Source organism: Trichomycterus rosablanca, chromosome 11 (assembly GCF_030014385.1).
Source record: "Trichomycterus rosablanca isolate fTriRos1 chromosome 11, fTriRos1.hap1, whole genome shotgun sequence".
NCBI lineage: Eukaryota > Metazoa > Chordata > Actinopteri > Siluriformes > Trichomycteridae > Trichomycterus > Trichomycterus rosablanca.
In genome coordinates this window covers 38,835,178-38,857,471 of record NC_085998.1, presented here as the reverse complement: position 1 = coordinate 38,857,471, position 22,294 = coordinate 38,835,178, and the positions used below count along the sequence as shown (strand labels likewise).

Below are 22,294 nucleotides of genomic sequence, written 5' to 3'. Positions count from 1 at the left end.
TAGGCGTTTACGGAACTGGATTATCTCAACACCAGACCTATTAAACGAAAGCCTGTATGGATGTTGGGCGGCACGGTGGCTCGGTGGGTAGCACTGCCGCCTCACAACAAGAAGGTCCTGGGTTCGATCCCCAGGCGGGGCGGTCCGAGTCCTTTCTGTGCAGAGTTTGCATGTTCTCTCCCTCTGCGTGGGTTTCCTCCCACAGTCCAAAAACATGCAGTCAGGTTAATTGGAGACACTGAATTGCCCTATAGGTGTGTATGTGTGTGTGTGTGTGTGTCTTTGTCTGCCCTCCAGGCTCCAGGACCCCCCAGCGGTGAGTGTATGGATGTCGCTTTGTGAAAAGACCTTCCCCAAACCGTTGCCCAAAACATCGGAAGCATAATAACATGTTATAATCGATTTTTTACATGTTAGAAATCCAACAGTAGTAGCTCAGTGGTTAATGTATAGGACTAGTTAATGGACTAGTGATCAAAGGGGTTGCCAGTTCAAGCACCACTTCCACCAAGTTGCCACTCTTGGGCCCCTGTGCAAGGCCCTCAATTGCTCAAACTGACAAAAGCATCTGCTAAATGTCACAAATGTAAATGTAGAACGTACGATGGTTGTGGCTGACAAACTTGAAACCAGTATTTGAAAAGAAGTGTCCACATACATTTGACCATACTGGGTCTGTGTAAAAACCTAGCTCTCTTTACATAGACACATTTACGTGATCCTACACTCCCGAGAAGAAGGCGTGTCTAAATTCCTAGATTCATTAAAATGCTCCTCCTGGGCGCCTTAATTCTGAGTGATAATCTGACTAAGCTCTGCACCGATCCGTATCATGCACGAAGAGTCACGCACTGATCTCCATTATCCCCCGTCTCTGTGCAGTACCATCAATCATCCAGCAGAGGTCATAATTACAGCACTTATGAAGAATCCCAAAGGCATTCCCACTTTCAGATGAGCCAATCAGTGTCCGTATAGGCGCCCAGCCTGCCGGTAGTGGAGATGAGATTCGAACACGTAAATTGTAGATGTCAGGACTGGTGTGCTAGCGTGTTTTACTGCTGCGCCACCCAAGCACCTTCTCAAACAATTTTAAGACAAATAACAAACATGTTTGGGCGGCCTGACGCTTGCATAAATACATCGTTTTAATCAGCGTGAAATCTAAACGAGAAACAAACGTTCTGGTGTTTTTACGTCCTCGTGAATAAAACCAGAGTTGTAATAAGACGTGTAAATTATAATCCCCAGCACTTCAAACGCAGCTCAAAGCAGCGAGATTACCGCCGCGTAATGACTATCGCATGTGCGCTGAGTCACCGCACGCCGGTCCGGATCTAAGTGACAGTCCACAGAGAGGCCCGGTCGAGAGAACCCGGACCCGGACCCCACCGGGCCTGGCGTTCGTGATTCCACTGTAAATTACGTCTAACACTTAAAAGCAGATTTCATAAGAAAACATGGCAAACGAGAAAATAAATAAAAATATAAGAAACATGTTTGTTTGAGCTGTTTCTCCGTCACTTTGATTTTTAACCCAGTAAACATCCACAGCTGGGCACTCGCATGAAATCAGAGCACGAGCCCGTGTTGCGTAATGGCATGAAACCGAGACGCATGCCCACGGTGCCCACATGCGAGAAACTACGATGCACTGCGACGATAAATAATAACGTAAAGCTAAAACACATGCCCACGTCGCCCACATGCAAGACGGTCATGACTTCAACACTGCTGAGGTTTAAAAATGTGACCGTTCACACACAGATCTGATTACATGTGTGCATTTAATATTACCCATCAACCCACAGGCTACAGTATAATCTGGAACAAAAGACGTACGATGTAATGCTTCCTGAGGTACACCCTGGCACGCTTTCAGATCTGTGATCCCTACCGGAATTAAGAACCCGTCCTGGGTTTGGTTACACTTCTCATCATGGTGGAAGGAACACCAACAGCTATTGTGCTTTAGACACAAAACAAGATCGAATTTTGCTGAGGAACGCCGGGCAGGATTACAGGCTGGCATATTTATTCACACAGTAGCACCGAGGAACACTTTCGGACATGGGAATCAAACCCAACACCTCAAGATCATGAAAACACGACCCAGGCAACACAAACAATTCATCTCACTCTCTCGGCTCTGTACAATCTGGTCCCACTGTGCTTTACAAGATGTAACATGAAGCCTCCACAAGGGGGCGTTCGCGTACAAGTCTATTTGATTGACCTATTTTTTTTGGCTCGTGACCCCAGTGTTTGACAAACCCCGCTCTAATGTGCATCTGTGGTCATTTGTGCCCATTCTCTCAAATAAAGCGTCAAACTGATCCCCAAGGTGGCAGGCACATGCCCACACTGACTGAAACGCATGCCTGCACCGCTCAGTTACACCAGACCAGAAGACACGCCCACAGTGCCCTACTCACATGCAAAAACCAGGACGTGCAGTGGATTCAGAAAGTATTCAGACCTTATACAGGGTTCAAACCTCCAGCAGTGCTATCAGCCGGTCAAGGTTCTACATACAGACGTGATTGGACTGCATCATGCAGAGTGATTCTAGGGAAACTGGACCTCAAGCCTGACCAGGTAAAGCATAAAAAGCACTGAACCCAGACTCGTACCTGGGTTTATAGAGCCCACAATTTAGGCAGCATTGTCAGGACAAAAAACAAGCCATGAAGACCAAGGAACTCTCTGTAGAGCTAATGGATCAATCTGTGGTGTAGATCAGGACCACATTAAAAAATAGGTTTGAAACAGAAGAAGCTTGGGACACAACCTTGAACCTTGCTGGAGAGTCACGCACTGATCTCCATTATTCCCCGTCTCTGTGCAGTGCCAGCGATCAGCCAGCAGAGGTCGTAACTGCAGCACTTATGAGGAATCCCCTCCGGCACTCTCACCCTCGGTCGAGCCAACCATCGTCCATATAGGTGAGTTTTACTGCTGCAAGGTTTAAATACATGCCTGATGCTGAACCTTCCAGATCTTTTCTGCTCTGCAAACGTTACACGCTTCCTTAAAAAATAAATAAGTAAATAAAAAACTACAGCTTTTCACACACGGAAGCCATTCAGACAACCAACGCTGCCGTGAAACACTTTCCTAACGAGTCGCCGCTGTTGTGGATTAAAATCGCTCGTTAATTTCCACGTTGGTTTGCTCATTTGTGCTGATTAATTTGATTCATTTCCTGCTTAAACATCAACGATTAAAATAACACGTTCGTCGCCGACTCAATTAATTTGCATTTTCTGCCAATTTTCCTCCCAATCTAGTCGTATCCAATCATCTGATTGCTTTTCGCTTCCTTACTACTGGCCGAGGAGAGTCGTGTCTACCACACGCCCCCTCCGACACGTGTGCAGTACCGGCCGCTTCTTTTCACCCGCACCACACGGGTTCCGTTTTGTGCTTGGAGAGTCACGCACAGCGTCATCGATCAGCCAGCAGAGGGCGGAATTACAGGAGTTATGAGGAATTCACTCCGGCATTCCCACCCCCGAGCCGACGAGCTGATTGTTGCTCGTGTGGTTGCCCAGCCTGACGGTAGCAGAGCTGAGATTCATGCTTACTAGCGTCTGAGTTGGTTTTTAATAGACTGCAGTCTGTAGCTGTGACCGATGGAGTTTAAAGAAGGTACAAAGCGGGAAAAGCTCAACACTTAATTCTTAAAATTTAATAAAAGTCATTAATAAGTGGACGCCACCAGAGACAAATTCAAATCTATGTAGTCTATATTCAAACGATCATAAAAATATACTACTTTATATATCTAAAGAAGAATAGTCAAGCACTAAGATATATGTGTGAGCAACTCATCCATTCATTCATTCATACATTCATGGTCTGTTTTACCACCTCTTTATCCTGGTCAGGGTTGCGGTGGGTTTGATTCATTGTGCAGTAGCTAGTAAACACCCCGGAAAGACAAGGACAGTTTCAAGTAGCTTCAAAGACCCTGACTGAACGTCTGTGGAATTGTGGAAGGAAACCGGAGGCCCCTGGTTGCCCGGCCAGGGAATCGAACCCAGACCCTTCTTGCTGTCTAGGAGAACCTTGCAGAACGTTCTCACAAGACTTTGAAGTATGTCTGTGGGAATTTGCATCCATTCTTTTTCACTGGAGTTTCTTGGTTTTTAAACCGAGCTTGTCTTCATGTCTTTATAGAGCTTGCTTTGTGCACTGGAACAGGAAAGGACCTTCCCTAAACTGCTGCTGCAAAGTTAGAAGCATTGCACACTTTGCATTTAGTAAAAATGGTTCAATTGTCTCTAATTAGGGCGGCACGGTGGCTCGGTGGGTAGCAGCAAGAAGGTCCTGGGTTCGATCCCCAGGCGGGGCGGTCCGGGTCCTTTCTGTGTGGAGTTTGCATGTTCTCCCCTTGTCGGAGCTCGGGCTTCCTCCCACAGTCCAAAAACATGCAGTCAGGTTAATTGGAGACACTGAATTGCCCTATAGGTGAATGGGTGTGTGTGTATGTCTACCATGCGATGGACTGGCACCCCGTCCAGGGTGTTACTGTGTGCCTTGTGCCCATTGAAAAGCTGGGATAGAAGTGACCCTAATTGGATAAGTGGTTAAGAAAGTGAGTGAGTGAGTGAGTGTCTCTAATTAATATATCATTTGCTTCTGATACCCCCAGCATACCCTACTAACCCTAATTTGCAAGTATTAAGCAGGTTAGTGTACCAAACATGAAAGGAAAATAGAAGAAATCTTAGTAATTGTTTACATTTAATCATAATCATTTCTGCACCTTACAATGTTTACACGTATATATAGAGATATATCTTATTTATTATTACATTTGACTATTTTTAAATGACCCTATCCCTCTTTTATCATCTCTATCCTCTTTCCCAAGCCTCCCAACACACATTTTAATGTACGATTGCTGCTAACACTTGTATAAACAATAAAATAAACTTGAAACTTGAGTCTTAAAATCGAGGAGAGATCGGTGATGCTGTTTGGTGGCATCAGAAATGCCAAAAAGATCCAAATAAAATCCTTAAAATAAACAAATGCCACCCATAAGCACAGTGGTTTGCACTCTCTTTCGTTTAATAACCTTCATTTATTCATTTATTGTCTGTTTTACCACAATTTTGTCCTGGTCAGGGTCACTGTGGGTCTGATTCACTGGGCGAAAGGTAGAAAGCACCCCAGAGAGGTCGCCAGTCCATCACAGGGCACACACACACCTAGAGCAATTTTGCATCGTCTGCACGTCTTAGTACTGTGGGAGGAAACCGGAGCACCCGGAGGAAACCCACACAGACACGGGGAGAACATGCAAACTCCACACAGAAAATACCCAGATCGATCCACCTGGGAACCGCTGTGAGGCGACAGCACCACCCACCGATCCATATTAGGTACTATAAAGGAGCGGTTCTTTACTTTTAAATAACATGTAACTGTAGTTTTAACTTCAGATTAAATAAGATGCACATACAGTGATTGTATACATTTCGAAATCAATTTGAGCATTTAGTGCTCAGACCATGTTTTTTCCACTCAGTGTGATTAAATGCACAGAGCTCGTAAATAACATCATTCAGATTCTCGACTTTCCAGGTCGGAGGGAAATGAAATGCAGACCAAGTCCTGGTCGGATCATCAGAAGCCTCCAATTAAACGCTCACATATAGGTATACAAGAACTACATGATGTTTTTAATGATCTGAGAGCTAATGTTTACAGGAAGCTGAATGAGTCTGGAATACCTGTGGCTTTCTCTGGATTGCTGCACATGAAGCAAAGCCAGCCGCCCTCGTCCTGGCTGTAGCTGAACAGATCGAAGAAACGAACCTCCTCTAGATGGATCTGCACACCGTCCAGCTCCTGTGGTACGATAATATAACGTGTGAGTACCAGAGGCTAAAAGGTAAAGACAGGGGAAACGGTAAATGTGTTAAAGATAGAAAAATGAAAACAAAGATTACAGTTGACTAAATAGGAAGAAGTTATTGGCACGATCGTGGGTTTTTACAGCGGTATGTAAGCTGAAGAAGAAGAAGCAGAACTGTGGGCCTCCACATTGGGTGTTGGACTGTTGTTTCTTATCTGCTTACAACAGACATGTTGCTTTTCTCTGTATTTAATATACAAAATAACACTAAATATAAATAACCCTTAATAAAAATAACAAATAAAAATAACACTAAAAATAAATAACACAAAATATAAATAACACTACATATAAATAACAAATAAAAATAACACTAAATAAAAATAACACTAAATATAAATAACACTTAATATAAATAACACTAAATATAAATAACGAAAAATATAACACTAAATAAAAATAACACTAAATAAAAATTACACTAAAAATAAATGACACTAAATAAAAATATCAAATAAAAATAACACTAAATAAAAAAAAATAAAAAAATAAATAACACTAAATAAAAATAACACTAAATAAAAATAACAAAAAATAAATAACACTAAATATAAATAACACTAAATATAAATAACACTAAATAAAAATAACACTAAATAAAATAAATAAATAAATAACACTAAATAAAAATAACACTAAATAAAAATAACATTAAATAAAAATAACATTAAAAATAAATAACACTAAATAAAAATAACACTAAAAATAACACTAAATAAAAATAACATTAAAAATAAATAAAACTAAATAAAAATAACACTAAAAATAACACTAAATAAAAATAACTAAATAAAAATAACACTAAATAAAAATAACAATAAAAATAACTAAATAAAAATAACACTAAATTTAAATAACACTAAATATAAATAACACTGTAAAAATTAATAGAACTAAAACTACTAAAACAGGTGAGAAGATCCGATCTAGTGGTAGTGATGCTAGCCGGAGGTCAACGGACTGTCAAAGCAAATGACATTTTTATGCTTAAAAATGCTTTAAAAATTCTAGAAATGCAAAATTGAGTTAACATGAAGCATTGAGTTACCCGGGCATTCCTCACGGGTAGGTAACCACTAAAAAGCTGGCAGGTGGGTCATGTGTTTACCTCTAAACCAGGCAAATAAGTTGAGTGTTTTTATTTTTCATGCCGAGTCGCTGTGTGTTATTTATTACTCTGACTGTGGTGCATTACTGCATTCTTTGGAAATAAAGATTTGGAAATAAGTTATTTATGTTCTGAAGGTCTTGATGTTATTTTATAGCCGATATTTCGAAGTCTTCTCGGGTCTCGTTGCTGTTTTATTTGTTTTACGCTCGCGGCCTGTGAGCGTATCCTGTTACACCACCGTAAAATAAACTGGCAGCGTCAGAAAGTGAAACTGCTCCGGGGTCGGAACTGAAATCGAGCTGTATAAACATTTCAGTACAGGACAATAAAAGAATATTTATTTAATGTCTTCATTAAGTGCTTTACCGGGGTCGCTGTCGTGTGGGTCAGGAGCCTGTACACAGGGAACCGGGCGTGGCAGTCCATTAAAACACTCGATAATTCACAATAAAATACACCAAGAGGATATCCCTTTAACTCCTCAGTAGTGCTGGGGTTTGTCTGTGGTACACTGCACTTCATAATTCACCTGTTTGTAGTTGGAGACGACTACAAGTGGGACGACTATAGGACGAATATGAGTGTCCTTGAGGAGGCTGGATCCACCAGAATCGAAGCGATTGTCAACAAAAATCGCCTCAGATGGACAGGACACGTCCTCCGAATTGACGACAGCAGGCTGCCTAAACAAGTACTCTTCGGGCAGCTAAAGGATGGGAAATGGATGAGAGTTTTGGCAGTAGTGGCTTAGCACCAAAACAACGTCCAAACACTTCTGGCCGTGTACTAAACACACTCAAACTCTTTCTGGTTCTTTAAATCAGTATACTTAGGCTAATAAAGGCACAATCAAGCCTTACATTTAATAAGGACCACAGAAACGCCAAAAGCAACTGACTGGAGTGGCAGAATGACAGCAAAGTAGAGTAGCGTAAGCCAATCCATTAACGTAATGAGCTGGATTCCACAGACCACTGGTAGCCAGTAACTTCTTCCCACCTGTTAGAAATTCTGTAATAGTTTCAAACGAGGGAAAAATAAATCGCTGACAGCTGAACACAATCATCAGTAATCAGGAGATGAAGGATTGGACTATTATTCTTAAGAATCGTGATCTCTGCCCAAACCACCTCAAACCACAAACAATAAACGTGTTAGGGTTTAACTGTGTGTACTAATTCATTCATTCATTGTCTGTTTTACCACCGCTTTATTTAATTCTGAGTCGCGGTGGGTACAATTAATTGTACAATAGGTAGGAAACACCCTGGACAGGTAGTCAGTCCATCACGGGGCACACACACACACACACACACACACACACACACTCTCTCATTTGACATTTAACATTTTCAGCATTTAGCAGACGCTTTGCTTTTATTCAAAGCGACTTACAGTTGTGACAGTATACAATCAAAGGGCTTAACAGTGGCAACCTGTCAGTGGTGGGGCTTGAACCTGCAACCTTCTGATTACTGGACCAGTACCTTAACCATTAGGCTACAACTGCCCTCTCATACCTCGAGCAGCTCAAATAAACCTGACTGCATGTCTTTGGACTGTGGGAGGAAACCGGAGTGCCCGGAGAAAACCCACACAGAAAGAACCCGAGCAGCTCCACCTGGGAATCGAACCCAGGACCTTCTTGCTGTGAGGCGACAGTGCTACCCACCAAGCCACTAAATGAATTATTAAGGTCAAGCATTTAAATCAGCTTGACTGGCTGTTGTTTATAGTCATTAACAAGCTTCTGGTAAGTCTCTGCCTGGATCGTTGTTTTCCGGTACAGATTTAACTTTAAGTTGTATCCAGATTCTTGACAATGCTGAGGTTATGGTTTTGGAAAGGCCAATCTGAAATAAAAGATTAATTTTAGTGTAATTTTAATGTAGCCCTTCCAGAAGTTCGTAGCAAAACAGACTAAGGGCATAATACTACCACCACCAACCACGTTGAGTTTAATGTCCAACCGTTTGTCGAGGTTGGTCAGATATCTTAATATTTATTTTATTTATTTCACTATAAAACTCTCTTCTAGATTTATACAGATGTATACATGACATTTACTTACAGTGGTTGTGGGCATGTATACAGAGAAGGTCGGTTGTGGTCAGATAAGAAGCATTCCAAACACTTAAGAGAGGAACCACATATACGAGAGAGTCGAGAGAGGAAGAAACTAAAGATAAACAACCTAGGTAAGTGCATGGCTTAAGAGAAGAGACGGTTCTTAGTACGAGTGTTCATGATTGAGAGTGTCATTGACTGACTGTTGTGATCTGATACCACACAAAGGCACAGGTCCTGAAAGTACCAAGATTAGATGCAGCGAGACGAAGATCAAAGAGAGCGAGAGGATAGCGAGGAAGGAGAAGGTTCGGGAGATAATGAGGACCGAGGGTATGAAGTGTCTGGTTCATTCCTTAATTGGGAGCCAGTGGAGATTGTGAAGAAGCTCAGGAATTCTGGACAACCTGAAGGTCTTAGATTGCCTACGTTTATAAATTCCAACCTACACTTTTAGGATCAGACATTTATTTAGACTCCGGCATTTAGCGGACGCTCTTAACCAAAGCAGAGACAAAGAATAGAAACATTAAAAGCACTAAAAGCAATTTAAAAGTGTTAAGAGGAATAAAACATTCATTAAAAGTTGGGTCTAAACCCTCGTCTTAAATATGACCAGGTCATCCAGAGCCCTCGGGTCAACAGGAATCACTGACTGTACAGTTAATACTGAATACAATTTCAGGAGCCCAACAGTAAAAAGTGATGGGGATTGAGCTGGCAACCTTCTGATCACTAGTCCAGGCTTGTATTGCACCCTTAAAACGTCAAACTGTTAAGTAAACAAAGCCAGCAGAGTCCTGAACCAGAACAACTACAACTACACAACTATTACTTCTTGTCCACCAACAATGTGGTTCTGGTTCTGCTGCTGGTTCTGGTGCTGGTTCCTGCGAACTCGCAACCCTTTGAAGAACGGACCTGGTTTCCACAGATTTGAAATTTCCAACGTTTGCGTATGTGTATGTGAGCGTTCCATTATCGGGAAACAGAAGTCAGAACAACATTTGCTAACTGTGCTGAGAACAGAATCGATTTTTCTTTGTTTACCATTTTATTTGATGCATTTTCACCCCTTTTTCTTCCAATTTAGCATCAGCCAGTTAGTCTTCGGCTGCTGGGGACCCCGGTCGTGTCCGAGTCTTGCACATGGAGAGTTCCTCCAGTTCTGTACATGCGCCTCGGCATCACCCTGTTATAAGTCTGGTCTTTTCCCACCCAATTGTGTCCAATTTTGTCTGCTGCAGGCGCTGCCAATTGTGCCCACTAGAAGGCGCCCAGCTGACTGGTAGCGGAGAAGAATCAAGTTATTCAGCATCAATGGTTGTAGACGAAGATTACATGTAGGACGAAAGGCAAGCGCTTTGTTTGCTTGACCTATGATGATCATGTACGGTTATTACGCAGCATGTCGCACCCACATCTTTGAGTGTCAAATTATTATATTATTTTTGGGGTTTTTATTTAGTTGCAGGAGCGTTTTTTACAGATTCCGTGTGCTTACACACGTCAGGTTTATGCCACTGCACTGTTTCTTAGTTTATCTTGTATTTCTTGTATGGAACCGTATCGCAAGTAATGCGATTCTCTTGCTTTTAGATGAAATGGTGGGTAAACATCGTGACCATCAGCCGCTTGCGTCACGGGTTCCTCGGTTCCAGACCGGCGAGATTATGGGGGCGAGAACGGCACCAATTTTTCAGGTCGAGAACCTGTGAGAACCGTTTGGGATCTTGCCACCAGCTTGGCATCATGCCGGTGGAACAGTGCTGTATGATATTCCTGATCCATAAGAGGAAACACGCCAACGCTAAGCTCTGTTAGACCAAGACGGATTCATGAGGAAGAAGAACGCTGCTCGTGTTTCACCACCGCCTGATAAACTTTATATATGAACTCCAAATAACTGATGCGCTCGGTGCGTTTGTGATGGATGCGTTCGGAAAACGTCCGTATCGTGTTTCCTTCTCCGTTACATCCCGTAAACACATCTAATGCACCTGATTAATTACTTATGGATGTACAGCAACATGAAAACAATAGGGATCTTGTGCAGTGATTTATTTATGGTTTCGATTAGTCGTTGCCAAATCAGACGTGTTCCAAATGCTTTCAAGATGGCATCGAGAGGAAGTCCGTCCCTCGGCGACTCTTGTCTCTTAATCAAGAAAACCTGCATCGTACCTTACGCGAGCGGGTAAACGGCTCCGTTTTGCCATCCTCAGCAATACCATCTCCACCTATGCTAGTTACAATTCATATATTCACTACGGATCTCATAGGTGAGGGACTGCGAGGAAGAAAAGGACATCCCAACCTTTTTCTCCTCCACCGCTGACTGAGGATGCTTCTCAACTGACACGCCCCCTCCGACACATGCTCAGTACAGACGGCATTTTTCACCTGCACGAGTGCACGGAGAGCCACACCCTGATTGGCATTATTCCCCAGCCCTGTGCAGGCGCCATCAATCAGCCAGTAGGGGTCGTAATTACACCAGTTATGAGGACCCATGATCCGACTTGCCCCGAACCCTGTGAACAACAGCCAATCGTTGTTCATGTAGCCTCCCAGCCCAGACGGGTGGCAGAGCTGAGATTCGATATGATGTATATGTTGATTTTGTTCTCCATTTCTTCTTGTTTTTGTTAGGCTCTGTGGCATCAGGGGAATGTACCATCTCTCCCTGACGCCACAGGCCTTACAGAGCAGAAACGAGCTGTGCCTTTAATTACCTGGCCAGCTCGTTAGGGCGAAGTGGCTGCACCTGTGCCTTCCCTTATTTAAGGGATAGGTGCAGAGCTGTAGCCGTCGCACCTTCTGCTCTTGTTGGCTGATTCTTTTTTCTTTCTTTGAGTTTGTTTGGCACTGCGGTGTCCTTTTATGTTTGTTGTTTTTTATCTTTAGGTTGTGCCGCCGCCGCCGTGCCGCCGCCGCCGGGCCACCGCTAGTGGGCGCCACCAGGCCGCCGCCGCCGCCAAGCTGCCGCCATAGTGCCGCCACTGTCGTGCCGCCGCCGCCGCCTGGCCACCGCCCTCAGGTCGCCGTCGGGCCGCTGCCGCCGAGCCGTCGAGCCGCCGTGCCGCCGCCACCTAGAGACCCCATTATTGCGCCCAGAGGAACGTGACCCCCTCCCAGCTACCGCTGGTGACAGCGTCACGTTCCGCCCTCTGGAGCGCATGAGCAAATGGCCACTTCCCAGCCACCCTGGCTGGTGACAGCGCCTTTGCCTTTAACTTTTGAAACCCGCAAATCAATCACACCCGGTAGCTGGCATGGCTCTAGCCAGCATAAGTTGCTGGAAAGCGCCATGCCACGCAGCTATTGTCGGTGTTACCCCCCCTTCTTCGGCCAACAGCGCGAGGTGTTCCATCTCGCGAACCCACTCTTTGCTTCAATAGCGCCGGGAGCGAGTCTACCACTAGCGCCGCTGTGGCAGGCTGTTAAAGCTCCCGGTCGGGAGGCAAGAGTCCTGGGTTCGCGCCTCGCGCTTCCCCTTTTCTTTTGTATGCTTTTTTTGTTCCTTTTCAGCCCCCGACTGAATTATTTATTTTATGTATATTATGTTTATGATTTAATAAATAAAACCCTTTTTAGTTAAACCTCCGCATCCTTGGGTCCTTCCTCCCCACCTCATAACAGTTTTATGTTAGAATTGGATTCAGTAGCTGTTCAGCCGAGTAAAGTTTGACCAAAACCTTTTGAAAAGTGACCCAGGCTAGGAAGACACGACACGTACACAAACACAAACGCTTCTAGCATCACAAAACTGATTTCATATACTGTTCCGTTCCAAAATCTCTCAAGACGCAACACTGAATTCTGAGCCCTGTAACAGTTGTACTCGCAACCATTGGTGTCGTGTTCCCCAAGGCGACGCTATACACGTAAACTGCATTTTAGTTTTCCTATTTTTTGTCGCAGGCCCTGTCCACACGCCTTGTTTACAGTTTGTTCCCTGCCCGTTGTAAACACCTGTTTTCCGCTGTAGGCGGCACGGTGGCTTGGTGGGTAGCACTGTCACCTTACAGCAAGAAGGTCTTGCATCCACACCTTAACACACACACACACAAACACACAATTTTATATCTTTATCTTTAATTAACCTGACTATGTCTTTGTACTGCTGGAGGAAACTGGAGCACCCGCAAGAAACCCACAAAGACACGAGAAGAACATGCAAACTCCGCTCCACCTGGGAATCAAACCCAGGACCTTCAATCCAGGTCCAACAATGTAATAACTGTTCTAAAATCATACTTGGTTTTTAATTCAGTGTTTTTTTTAATCCAGGTATCAAAGCCACTGAAAAGTGGCTCTCAGTGTGTATCTCCATTCACAGAAACAAAACAATCACATCTGTAAATGTGCGACTGCTATTCTTCAGCAGACTGTTCAGAAATCTAACAAGCCGCTATGAGGGGCAGCGAACGAGTAAACCAATCACGTTGTTTAAATCCAGCGCAGGTCATTTAAGAGTGGGCGTGGCTTCACTTCATAGAGCAGGAAAAAAACGGAGCTTTCAAACTCAATTAAAGAAAAAAACCCATCTGAGCGAGTTTAAAAGTGCTCCGGCTCCCCCCTGCATGTGGCCATGTTGTGCAAGCCTGTTCTCTTTCATTTGCCCCCATGAGTTTCCATCAGGAGCGCTTTTGTTTACGACGTGCAGCGCTCTGCAGCGGGGCGTCCATTAACCCGGCTCTTTACTTTCCCCGCTCGCGCCCTCTCCGCGCCATGTGCTTTTCATTTCGGAGTTCCTGAGGAACCGCTCGTTACCCGCTACCCTCCGTCCTCTTTTAGACCCTCCGTCGTACATCACAGGACAGAGACGTCACCGACCGGACAGGAGCTTTTACGATAAGCTGAACACTCGGTGTGAACATGGGATTTGGGATGTGTTAAAGCAAGACGCGTTCCTGCTTTCGTCCAGCTTCACTGGTGCTCTGAACCAGTGGTACCAGTGCCTGTCTCCTAATCACCAGCAGTTTCCAGCAGGAAAAATGATTGTTCATCATGGGATGGGATGGTCTGAGGTGCATGTCATGGTAGTCCTGGGATTTCAGTAATTCCTACAACTGGTCAGTTAGCGCTGGGTGTGGTTGAAAAACCTAAAGTGAATAATCAGAGGGGGTGTCTATATACTTTTGGCCAGATAGCATTCACACACAGGAACTAAGAGTGTTTTTATACCTGTAGTTGGTTTGCTCTGGTCCGAATGGTCCAGAATATTCAAGGAACTCACAAAGGTATTTTGTGGATGGGGTTAAATCCCCCCATCATAATTTAAATACAGGTCATTTGTGAGGATCTGGGGTCTCATGAAGTAATGGGATGGGGTTAAATCCCTCATAATAACAAAAATACAGGTCATCAATAAGAATATAGGGTCTCACTATAGAATGGGGTTAAATCTCCTAATCATAACTTTGATATAAGTTGTCTATGAGAATATAAGGTCTCACAAAGGTAGGGGATGTGGTTAAATCCCCCACAATAACATAAATACTGGTCGTCAGTGAGAATATAGGGTCTCATAAAGATATTTTAGGGATGGGGTAAAATCAACATAACAACATAAATACAGGTCATTCATGGAAATATTGGGTCTCACAAAGGTATGGGATATTAAATCCCTCATCATAATCCAAATACAGATCACCCATGAAGGAATTTTGGGGATGGGGTTAAATCCCTCAGGTCATCTTGTATTTCAGTCCTGTAAAGCACTTTAAACTGCTGCTATATGAATAAATATTATTATTTATTTATTTTTAAACTCCACACAGAGACAGAACCCAGACCCTGTTTCACTTGGGAATAAAGCCCAGGACCTGCTCGCTGTGAGGTGACAGTGCTACTCATTAAGCCACCGTGCCACCCCAATTAGAATCTATGGGTAGAATTTGAGAATTTCAGTTTTGGACACTACAGAGTGAATTTTGAATCAGCAAGTTTGGCAGTTTGTTAAAGCCAACAAGATTCAGTTCTGAGTCCCTAATTGTTTATAATTTCTACACAGGCCCTGAGTCCCAAAAGTATTCTTGACCAGGAATTAGGAGGTCATGCTGCACAGATTAAATATCTACACTGATGTATTTGTATATATTTAACCCAGCGTAAATATAAACTTGTATGTTCTGACCAGTCGGTCGTAGAAAAACAACTGAAATCCCAAGACTGTCTTTAATGCACGAACTTAAACAACACGGACCGGTTAGAGGAGCCGGCGTTCCAGGAACGAGTGTGTAATGTTGATTCAGGAACACGTCCGAAACATTTGCACAGAAGTGAACTTATTAAATGTAATATTAAAATTTCCAATTAGACCAACATAGAAGTTGGACTAAATTACATCCCGATTGCTCAGATAAACATGATTTAATATAAAGTGGAGTAAAAGTCCTGACTGATTTATTACCCGCAGATTTCGGACTGAATTATGAGCTATGATGATACGAGGAGCTCGGCGTGGGTTTACTGGCAGCTCCAGGCCAGACCAGTTTGGACCGGGTCAGTAGGGTGCAGATGTTGACAGTGAACGGCCCTTAAGAGCAGGAAGAGAGGATAAATCACGGGGCCGGTCGGAGGCCAGGGCGATGTTATGGCAGCACGAGGACCCTGAGCGCTTTCAAAATCGGTGAAGTTTATGAGAAGGCCTGAAAGGGGGTAGAGAGGAACCAGTATGCTTTGTTTTATCCTTGTTATGGGGGTCCCAAAATTATGTTTAATATTTAAGTCTCTAAATACATTTACATTACATTTAATATATAAAGAGACTTGTTATCGTAAATACGCCACCCTCCACACCACTTCCTATACTATTTATCCTCATAAAAGCAGCTTTATATAACAACAATTGAGGGTTAAGGGACTTTATATTATTTTCAATTTAATATGGATCAAGAATTTATAAACAAATGCCATCTGCTATCTCTCTGTAGGGCAGTACGGTACTGGACTAGTAATTGGAAGATCGCTGGTTCAAAACCCCACCACTGCCAAGTTACCAGTTGGGCCCCTGAGCAAGGCCTTTAACCCTCAATTACTCAGACTGTATACTGTCACAATTCTGTAAGTCACTTCAGATAGAAAGCGTCCGCTGAATGCTGAAAATGTAAATCTGTTTTTATGCGACTGTCACACACTGTCCCAACTATTTTGGAACTGAGGTTGGAACACGTAGATCAGGGTAGGAGACAATCTCACACCCCCTTTGGTGCTTCCAAAAACGACTCATCAGCGATCATTATTTGGTGTGGAGCAGCCATGGCACTAACACACAAATCAGCACAATTATTTTGATTAGGGTCGTAAGTGAGACTGAAACAGAGGGTAGAGGGTACACGTGAGGGGTCAAACGTCAAAAGTGCGGTCACCCAGAACTGCAGAATTAAGAAGATCTGACTGAGTAGCAAGGAGGGTAAACATGACACATACAGAGAGATTGTTGGGACAGAATTTAAGGACAGAACATTTTTTGGAGGACGATCGGTACCTTTTGATAGGGTACGGCAGTTTGAGTCATAGCCAGCTCGAAACTATGAGCTCCCTTGAGCTGGATCTGCTCCCAAAGTCTTCTGAGCTGCTGTACACACACGTCTCCACAGCTTAGCGCACAGCTAGTCCTGCTCTGCAGACACACACACACACACACACACACACACACACATTACAAAGTCAAATTTATTATAATTTATAAGAGATGACATCACAAACTTTCCTGTTCAAATATCAGTTCTGCTATATGGACACCAATCTGCTCATCTGTGGGTGAAACCAGATCTGCCATGAACACCGGGATAAACTGCCCAAATCCATGTGTGCAAAGATCCATGGGTATTGAAGTATTGAATAGAAGGTCTGATTTTAATTTTAGATTTTTGATGAATGATTAAGAGTAGAGTCATGAATAAAAGTGGCAATTCTATCCATTCGAATTGAAAATAAAGCACACTGAAAGCTTTCAGAATCACTGATCTGTGTTTTCGACTTCCTGTCCTCATTCAAGGAGCAAAATCGTAAAATTTTGCGTGTTTTGTGTTCACAGCATCGCTTTTGAACACGCGCTTGTTATCGTTTTGATTTCCGTCAGTGAAAAACGATCGTTGAGGAAGACCGTCTTTGTTCCGTCTTTGTTTTTGGCAACGGACACGACGCTGCGTTTACACAAAGTGTCTCGTGGGAAATGACATCAGGACTTGGCTTCTAAAGAATTCCTCCAACTTACGCAAGAAGTAACACACACACACACACACACACACACACACACACACAGCGAGCAGGGTTGGAGCAGTTTTGGGGTGGAAACGTAGCGTGTCACACTGTACAGGAGGTAATGTGTGTTTATACAGACTATACCGACCTGCAGCGCGAGCAGCATGATGCGAATCCAGATGTGAGGCTGACGGCTGCACAGGGAGAAGCTGGACTTCCCAAACAGGCAGAAGTGACCCTTCAGTGGGCATGAGAAGAACAGCTTAGCTACACAGCCCTGCTGAGTATCTGCAACACACACACACACACACTGATGTCTGAAAACCTAGTGATCTCTCTATGTAGACACCTTTTCCATCATCCTACGCTCCTGAGAAGAGGGCGTGTCTAAATTCTTAGATCCCTTAAAATGCTCCTACTGAGGCGCCTCAATTCTGAGTGATGATCTGACTGAATAACGAGGGAGCGTCCGACGCTTCATTAGCGCTAAAGGTAATCCAAACAAGCTGTGGGTCGCCAACTAGAAGATTGTGGGTTTTAATCCAGGCTCTGCCATTCAGCCACTGTTGGACCCTTGAGCAAGGCCCTCAACCCTCTCATTTCCATGATCAGCCATAACATTAAAACCACCTCCTTGTTTCTACACTCACTGTCCATTTTATCAGCTCCACTTACCATATAGAAGCACTTTGTAGTTCTACAATTACTGACTGTAGTCCATCTGTTTCTCTGCATGCCTTTTTAGCCTGCTTTCCCCCTGTTCTTCAATGGTCAGGACCACCACAGGACCACCACAGAGCAGGTATTATGTAGGTGGTGGATCATTCTCAGCACTGCAGTGACACTGACATGGTGGTGGTGTGTTAGTGTGTGTTGTGCTGGTATGAGTGGATCAGACACAGCAGCGCTGCTGGAGTTTTTAAATACCGTGTCCACTCACTGTCCTCCACTCAAAGTCAGAGACGATCGCTCATCTACTGCTGCTGTTTGAGTCGGTCATCTTCTAGACCTTCATCAGTGGTCACAGGACGCTGCCCACGGGGTGCTGTTGGCTGAATGTTTTTGGTCGGTGGACTATTCTCAGTCCAGCAGGGACAGTGAGGTGTTTAAAAACTCCAGCAGCGCTGCTGTGTCTGATCCACTCATACCAGCACAACACACACTAACACACCACCACCATGTCAGTGTCACTGCAGTGCTGAGAATCATCCACCACCTAAATAATACCTGCTCTGTGGGGGTCCTGTGGGGTTCCTGACCATTGTAGAACAGCATGAAAGAGGCTAACAAAGCATGTAGAGAAACAGATGGACTACAGTCAGTAATTGTAGAACTACAAAGTGCTTCTATATGGTAAGTGGAGCTGATAAAATGGACAGTGAGTGTAGAAACAAGGAGGTGTATATTTTACGTATATGACACTTAACAGCGTTCGATTCCATCTGTCCTTGATTATCCTCATTATCCTCACGTCCAATCAAAAGTTGGAGAGCACAAGGCTAGACACACTCCAGAAGGGGCCTCCTTGTTTTGGGGTATTGTGACATTTAGGGGTGTAACTGACACCAAAAAACGTCTCCTGCACCCAGCGGAGAGGTTCCTGCTTTAACTCGTATCCACGTCAGCGCACGTTTATTTGATCTTATCAGAACTTTAGGAGACTTGTACTCTTTAAAATGTCCCAGCGTGAGCTTTTCTATCAGACGTTAATGGATGTTTCTATTAAAGCTGTACGATGATGTTTATAAGGAGATCAAGGAAACATGTTGCTGCTTTCAGTAGTGAAATAAATAAAGTCAGGAACTCGTACTAGGGGACGATATGCAGACACAGGAAGTGCCGGGGTCAGGGGTGCAGTAAACGTCTGAGGCTCCGATTACCTGTCGTACGTGGTATGTTGAACTTTAGTGTGTCTGCTTTTAAATATGTGATTGCGCAACGCAGGATCATGGTACAGTAGGACCCTATATGGTCAAAAATAAGTGGACACCCCGGATAATAATCCAGTTCAGGTGTTTCAGCTCCACCAGTTACAAACAGGAGCATAAAACCACTTACATAGAACACAACATAACGATGTTACATCTGTCTATCTATAATCTGTCTGTCTGTCTGTCTGTCTGTCTGTCTGTCTGTCTGTCTATCTATCTATCTATCTATCTATCTATCTATCTATCTATCTATCATCTATCTGTCTGTCTGTCTATAATTTGTCTGTTTGTCTATCTATCTGTCTGTCTGTCTGTCTGTCAGTTTGTCTATCTATCTATCTATCTATCTATCTATCTATCTATCTATCTATCTATCTATCCATCTATCCATCTATCTATTTATCTATCTAACAAGCTCCAAACAGTTTGGGGAAGGCCCTTCCCTGTTCCAGTATAGCTGTGTCCCTGAGAACAAAGCAAGATCCATTAAGACATGGACCTAAGTGACCTAAAAACAGCAGTCCATGATCTGCCTCGACCGGTCAGCAGAGGCCGCACTTGCACCAGCGACAAGAAACCCTGTTCAGCTATTGTCCCGCCCTCTACAGACACACAGCCAATCACGTGTCCGTGTCGGCGCCCGGCCGGCCGATAGCAGAGCCGAGATTCAAACCCGAGAGCGAAATCTCAGCACTGAGAAACACCAACACACAGCACGATGACGAATTCCACTCGGTGACGTCAATCCCAGCAACCGAGCGCAACAGCAGCTATACGTTCCACACGGGGCGGTGGATATGACTCAGAGCCGAACCTCCTGCTATCACACGTCTGAACTCAGACTGATGGATGATCGTCCCGTAGCTCTGAGAGAGAGAGAGAGCGAGAGAGCGTAACGTTACATACATGCACCGACCGGGAAATCATGCGTGTACCAGAGAATCAGAACCGCAACCCTCGCCGAGCCTGACCAGCAACTGCTTATAATAAAACTACAGTCTGAGAGGGTGAGACTTAATTAATGTAGAACATAAAGCTCATATTAGTTCTGATTTATACATTAATAAATGTGTATATAAGCAGATATAAACGATACTGGAAACATGAGGAGCGCAGTAGTGCTGTGGTTTAAGTTCTCATATTGTTTTTAATTCTTTTATTTATGCATTCTATCTGTCCGTCTGTCTGTCTGTCTATCTATCTATCTATCTATCTATCTATCTATCTATCTATCTATCTATCTATCTATCTATCTATCTATCTATCTATCTATCTATCTATCTATCTATTTATCTGTCTGTCTGTCTGTCCGTCTGCCTGTCTGTTTGTCTATCTATTTATAATTTGTCTAATTATCTATTTATCTATCTGTCTGTGTCTGTCCGTCCGCCCGCCCGCCCGCCCATCTATCTGTCTGTCTGTCTGTCTGTCTGTCTGTCTGTCTATCTATCTATCTATCTAACTGTCTATCTGTTTATATATCTATCTATCTATCTATTTATCTGTCTGTCTGTCTGTCCGTCTGCCTGTCTGACTGTCTGTCTATCTATTTATAATTTGTCTATCTATCTGTCCATCTGTCTGTCTGTCTGTCTGTCTGTCAATCAATCAATTTATTTTATTTATGCATAGGCACTTTTTCTACTTTTTCTCTGATTAACCTGACTGCATGTTTTTGTACTGTGGGAGGAAACCGAGGAAACCGGAGAACCCGGAGAAAAGCTTAGCAATTTGTTTATAGACTATCTATCTCTCTGTCTGTCTGTCTGTCTGTCTATCTATCTATCCATTTATTTATCTATAATTATCATCCTGAAAGATGGAAACTCAAGCAGAAAAGAGTATTTGCACCCTAAGGTGCACCTGATCCTGTAAAAATGCATTATATACAGAACACACGCTGTATTGCTCAGTTTAAATAGAACGTTGCTGACCAATTAAAGGCCGAATTAAATGACAACTCTACACAATCTTTAAATATTATCTAATTAATTTTTTTCTGGTACTGGACCAGTAATTAGAAGGTTGCCGGTTCAAGCCCCACCACTGCCAGGTTGCCACTGCCCTTAACCCTAAAATGCTTGACTGTACACTGTCACAACTGTAAGTCGCTTTGGATAAAAGCATCTCCTAAATGCTGAAAATGTAAATAAAAGTAATAATAATACAAATATAAATCTATAAATATAAAATAAAGACACTCAGGTGGTGCAACAGTAAATTTCGCTAGCTTACGACCCCTGGGATCCAGGGTTTGAATCCTTATTGGTGCTATTGGCAGGTCGGGTGTCTGCATACTGACATGATTGGCAATGCCAAGGGAGAAGAAAGAGAGACCCTGATTATAACATTATTATAATACTAATAAATAACGATTGACCAAGTGCTAGACTTACCCTCTATAACACACTGCTCAGGTACGGGGATTCGTTTGACCATGTCGAAGCAGAAGACCCGGATTCTCTCCATGTTGTCACGGAGGTGTTTCCACAGCCGGTCGTCTTCCCGAAGGTCACGGATATCCCCGAAATCCCCCGTGTGCTCCACACCATCGGGACAGGGTGCCAGGCCGGGTTCGTCTCCGTCCTCAATGCGGTCGGGATCGCTGCAGCGTGATCGTTGGACGTGTGGCGCCGGGTTCTGGTGACTGACACCTCGATGGCAGCTAAAAGTGAAATCGCTGCTTATGTTGTTTGTACGAAATAGCTCTAGCCTTTGGTGTGGTATTGTGAATTGTCATCAGGCGCTCGTATTGCTTTAATTAGCAACGAGATGTGTCTAACACTGACTGGAAAGTCGCACATCAGGACGTAAGTCTAAGAAAACGTCTGTAGGCGTCTCTGTGATCAAACTGTATAAGGTTTTAATCAGAACAAGGATATAAAACAGTACAGAAGGACCACAGGAGCAGTACAGTCGACCCTGATGGTGGTATTTATTAGTGTGATGATGATTCAGAGCCTGGGAGACTCACCGCTCTTAAATGAAGCTTTTATTTTGCTTTACCAGAAGTCTGGTCATGAATCATTAGTGATCTGAGAC

At 43.6% G+C, this 22,294-nt stretch overlaps 1 protein-coding gene across 1 annotated transcript in view; it reads right to left on the bottom strand.

Moving 5' to 3' along the window:
* Positions 1-22,294, bottom strand: part of veph1 (ventricular zone expressed PH domain-containing 1) — an 81,336-nt gene that overhangs the window by 5,728 nt on the left and 53,314 nt on the right. Inside the window, exons 8-11 of the mRNA XM_063004919.1 lie at positions 21,649-21,917; positions 17,470-17,609; positions 16,603-16,737; positions 5,745-5,862 (exon numbers count right to left, since the gene is read on the bottom strand). Of these exons, the coding sequence (XP_062860989.1) occupies positions 5,745-5,862; positions 16,603-16,737; positions 17,470-17,609; positions 21,649-21,917 (662 nt within the window). The remainder of the gene's footprint in view (positions 1-5,744; positions 5,863-16,602; positions 16,738-17,469; positions 17,610-21,648; positions 21,918-22,294) is intronic.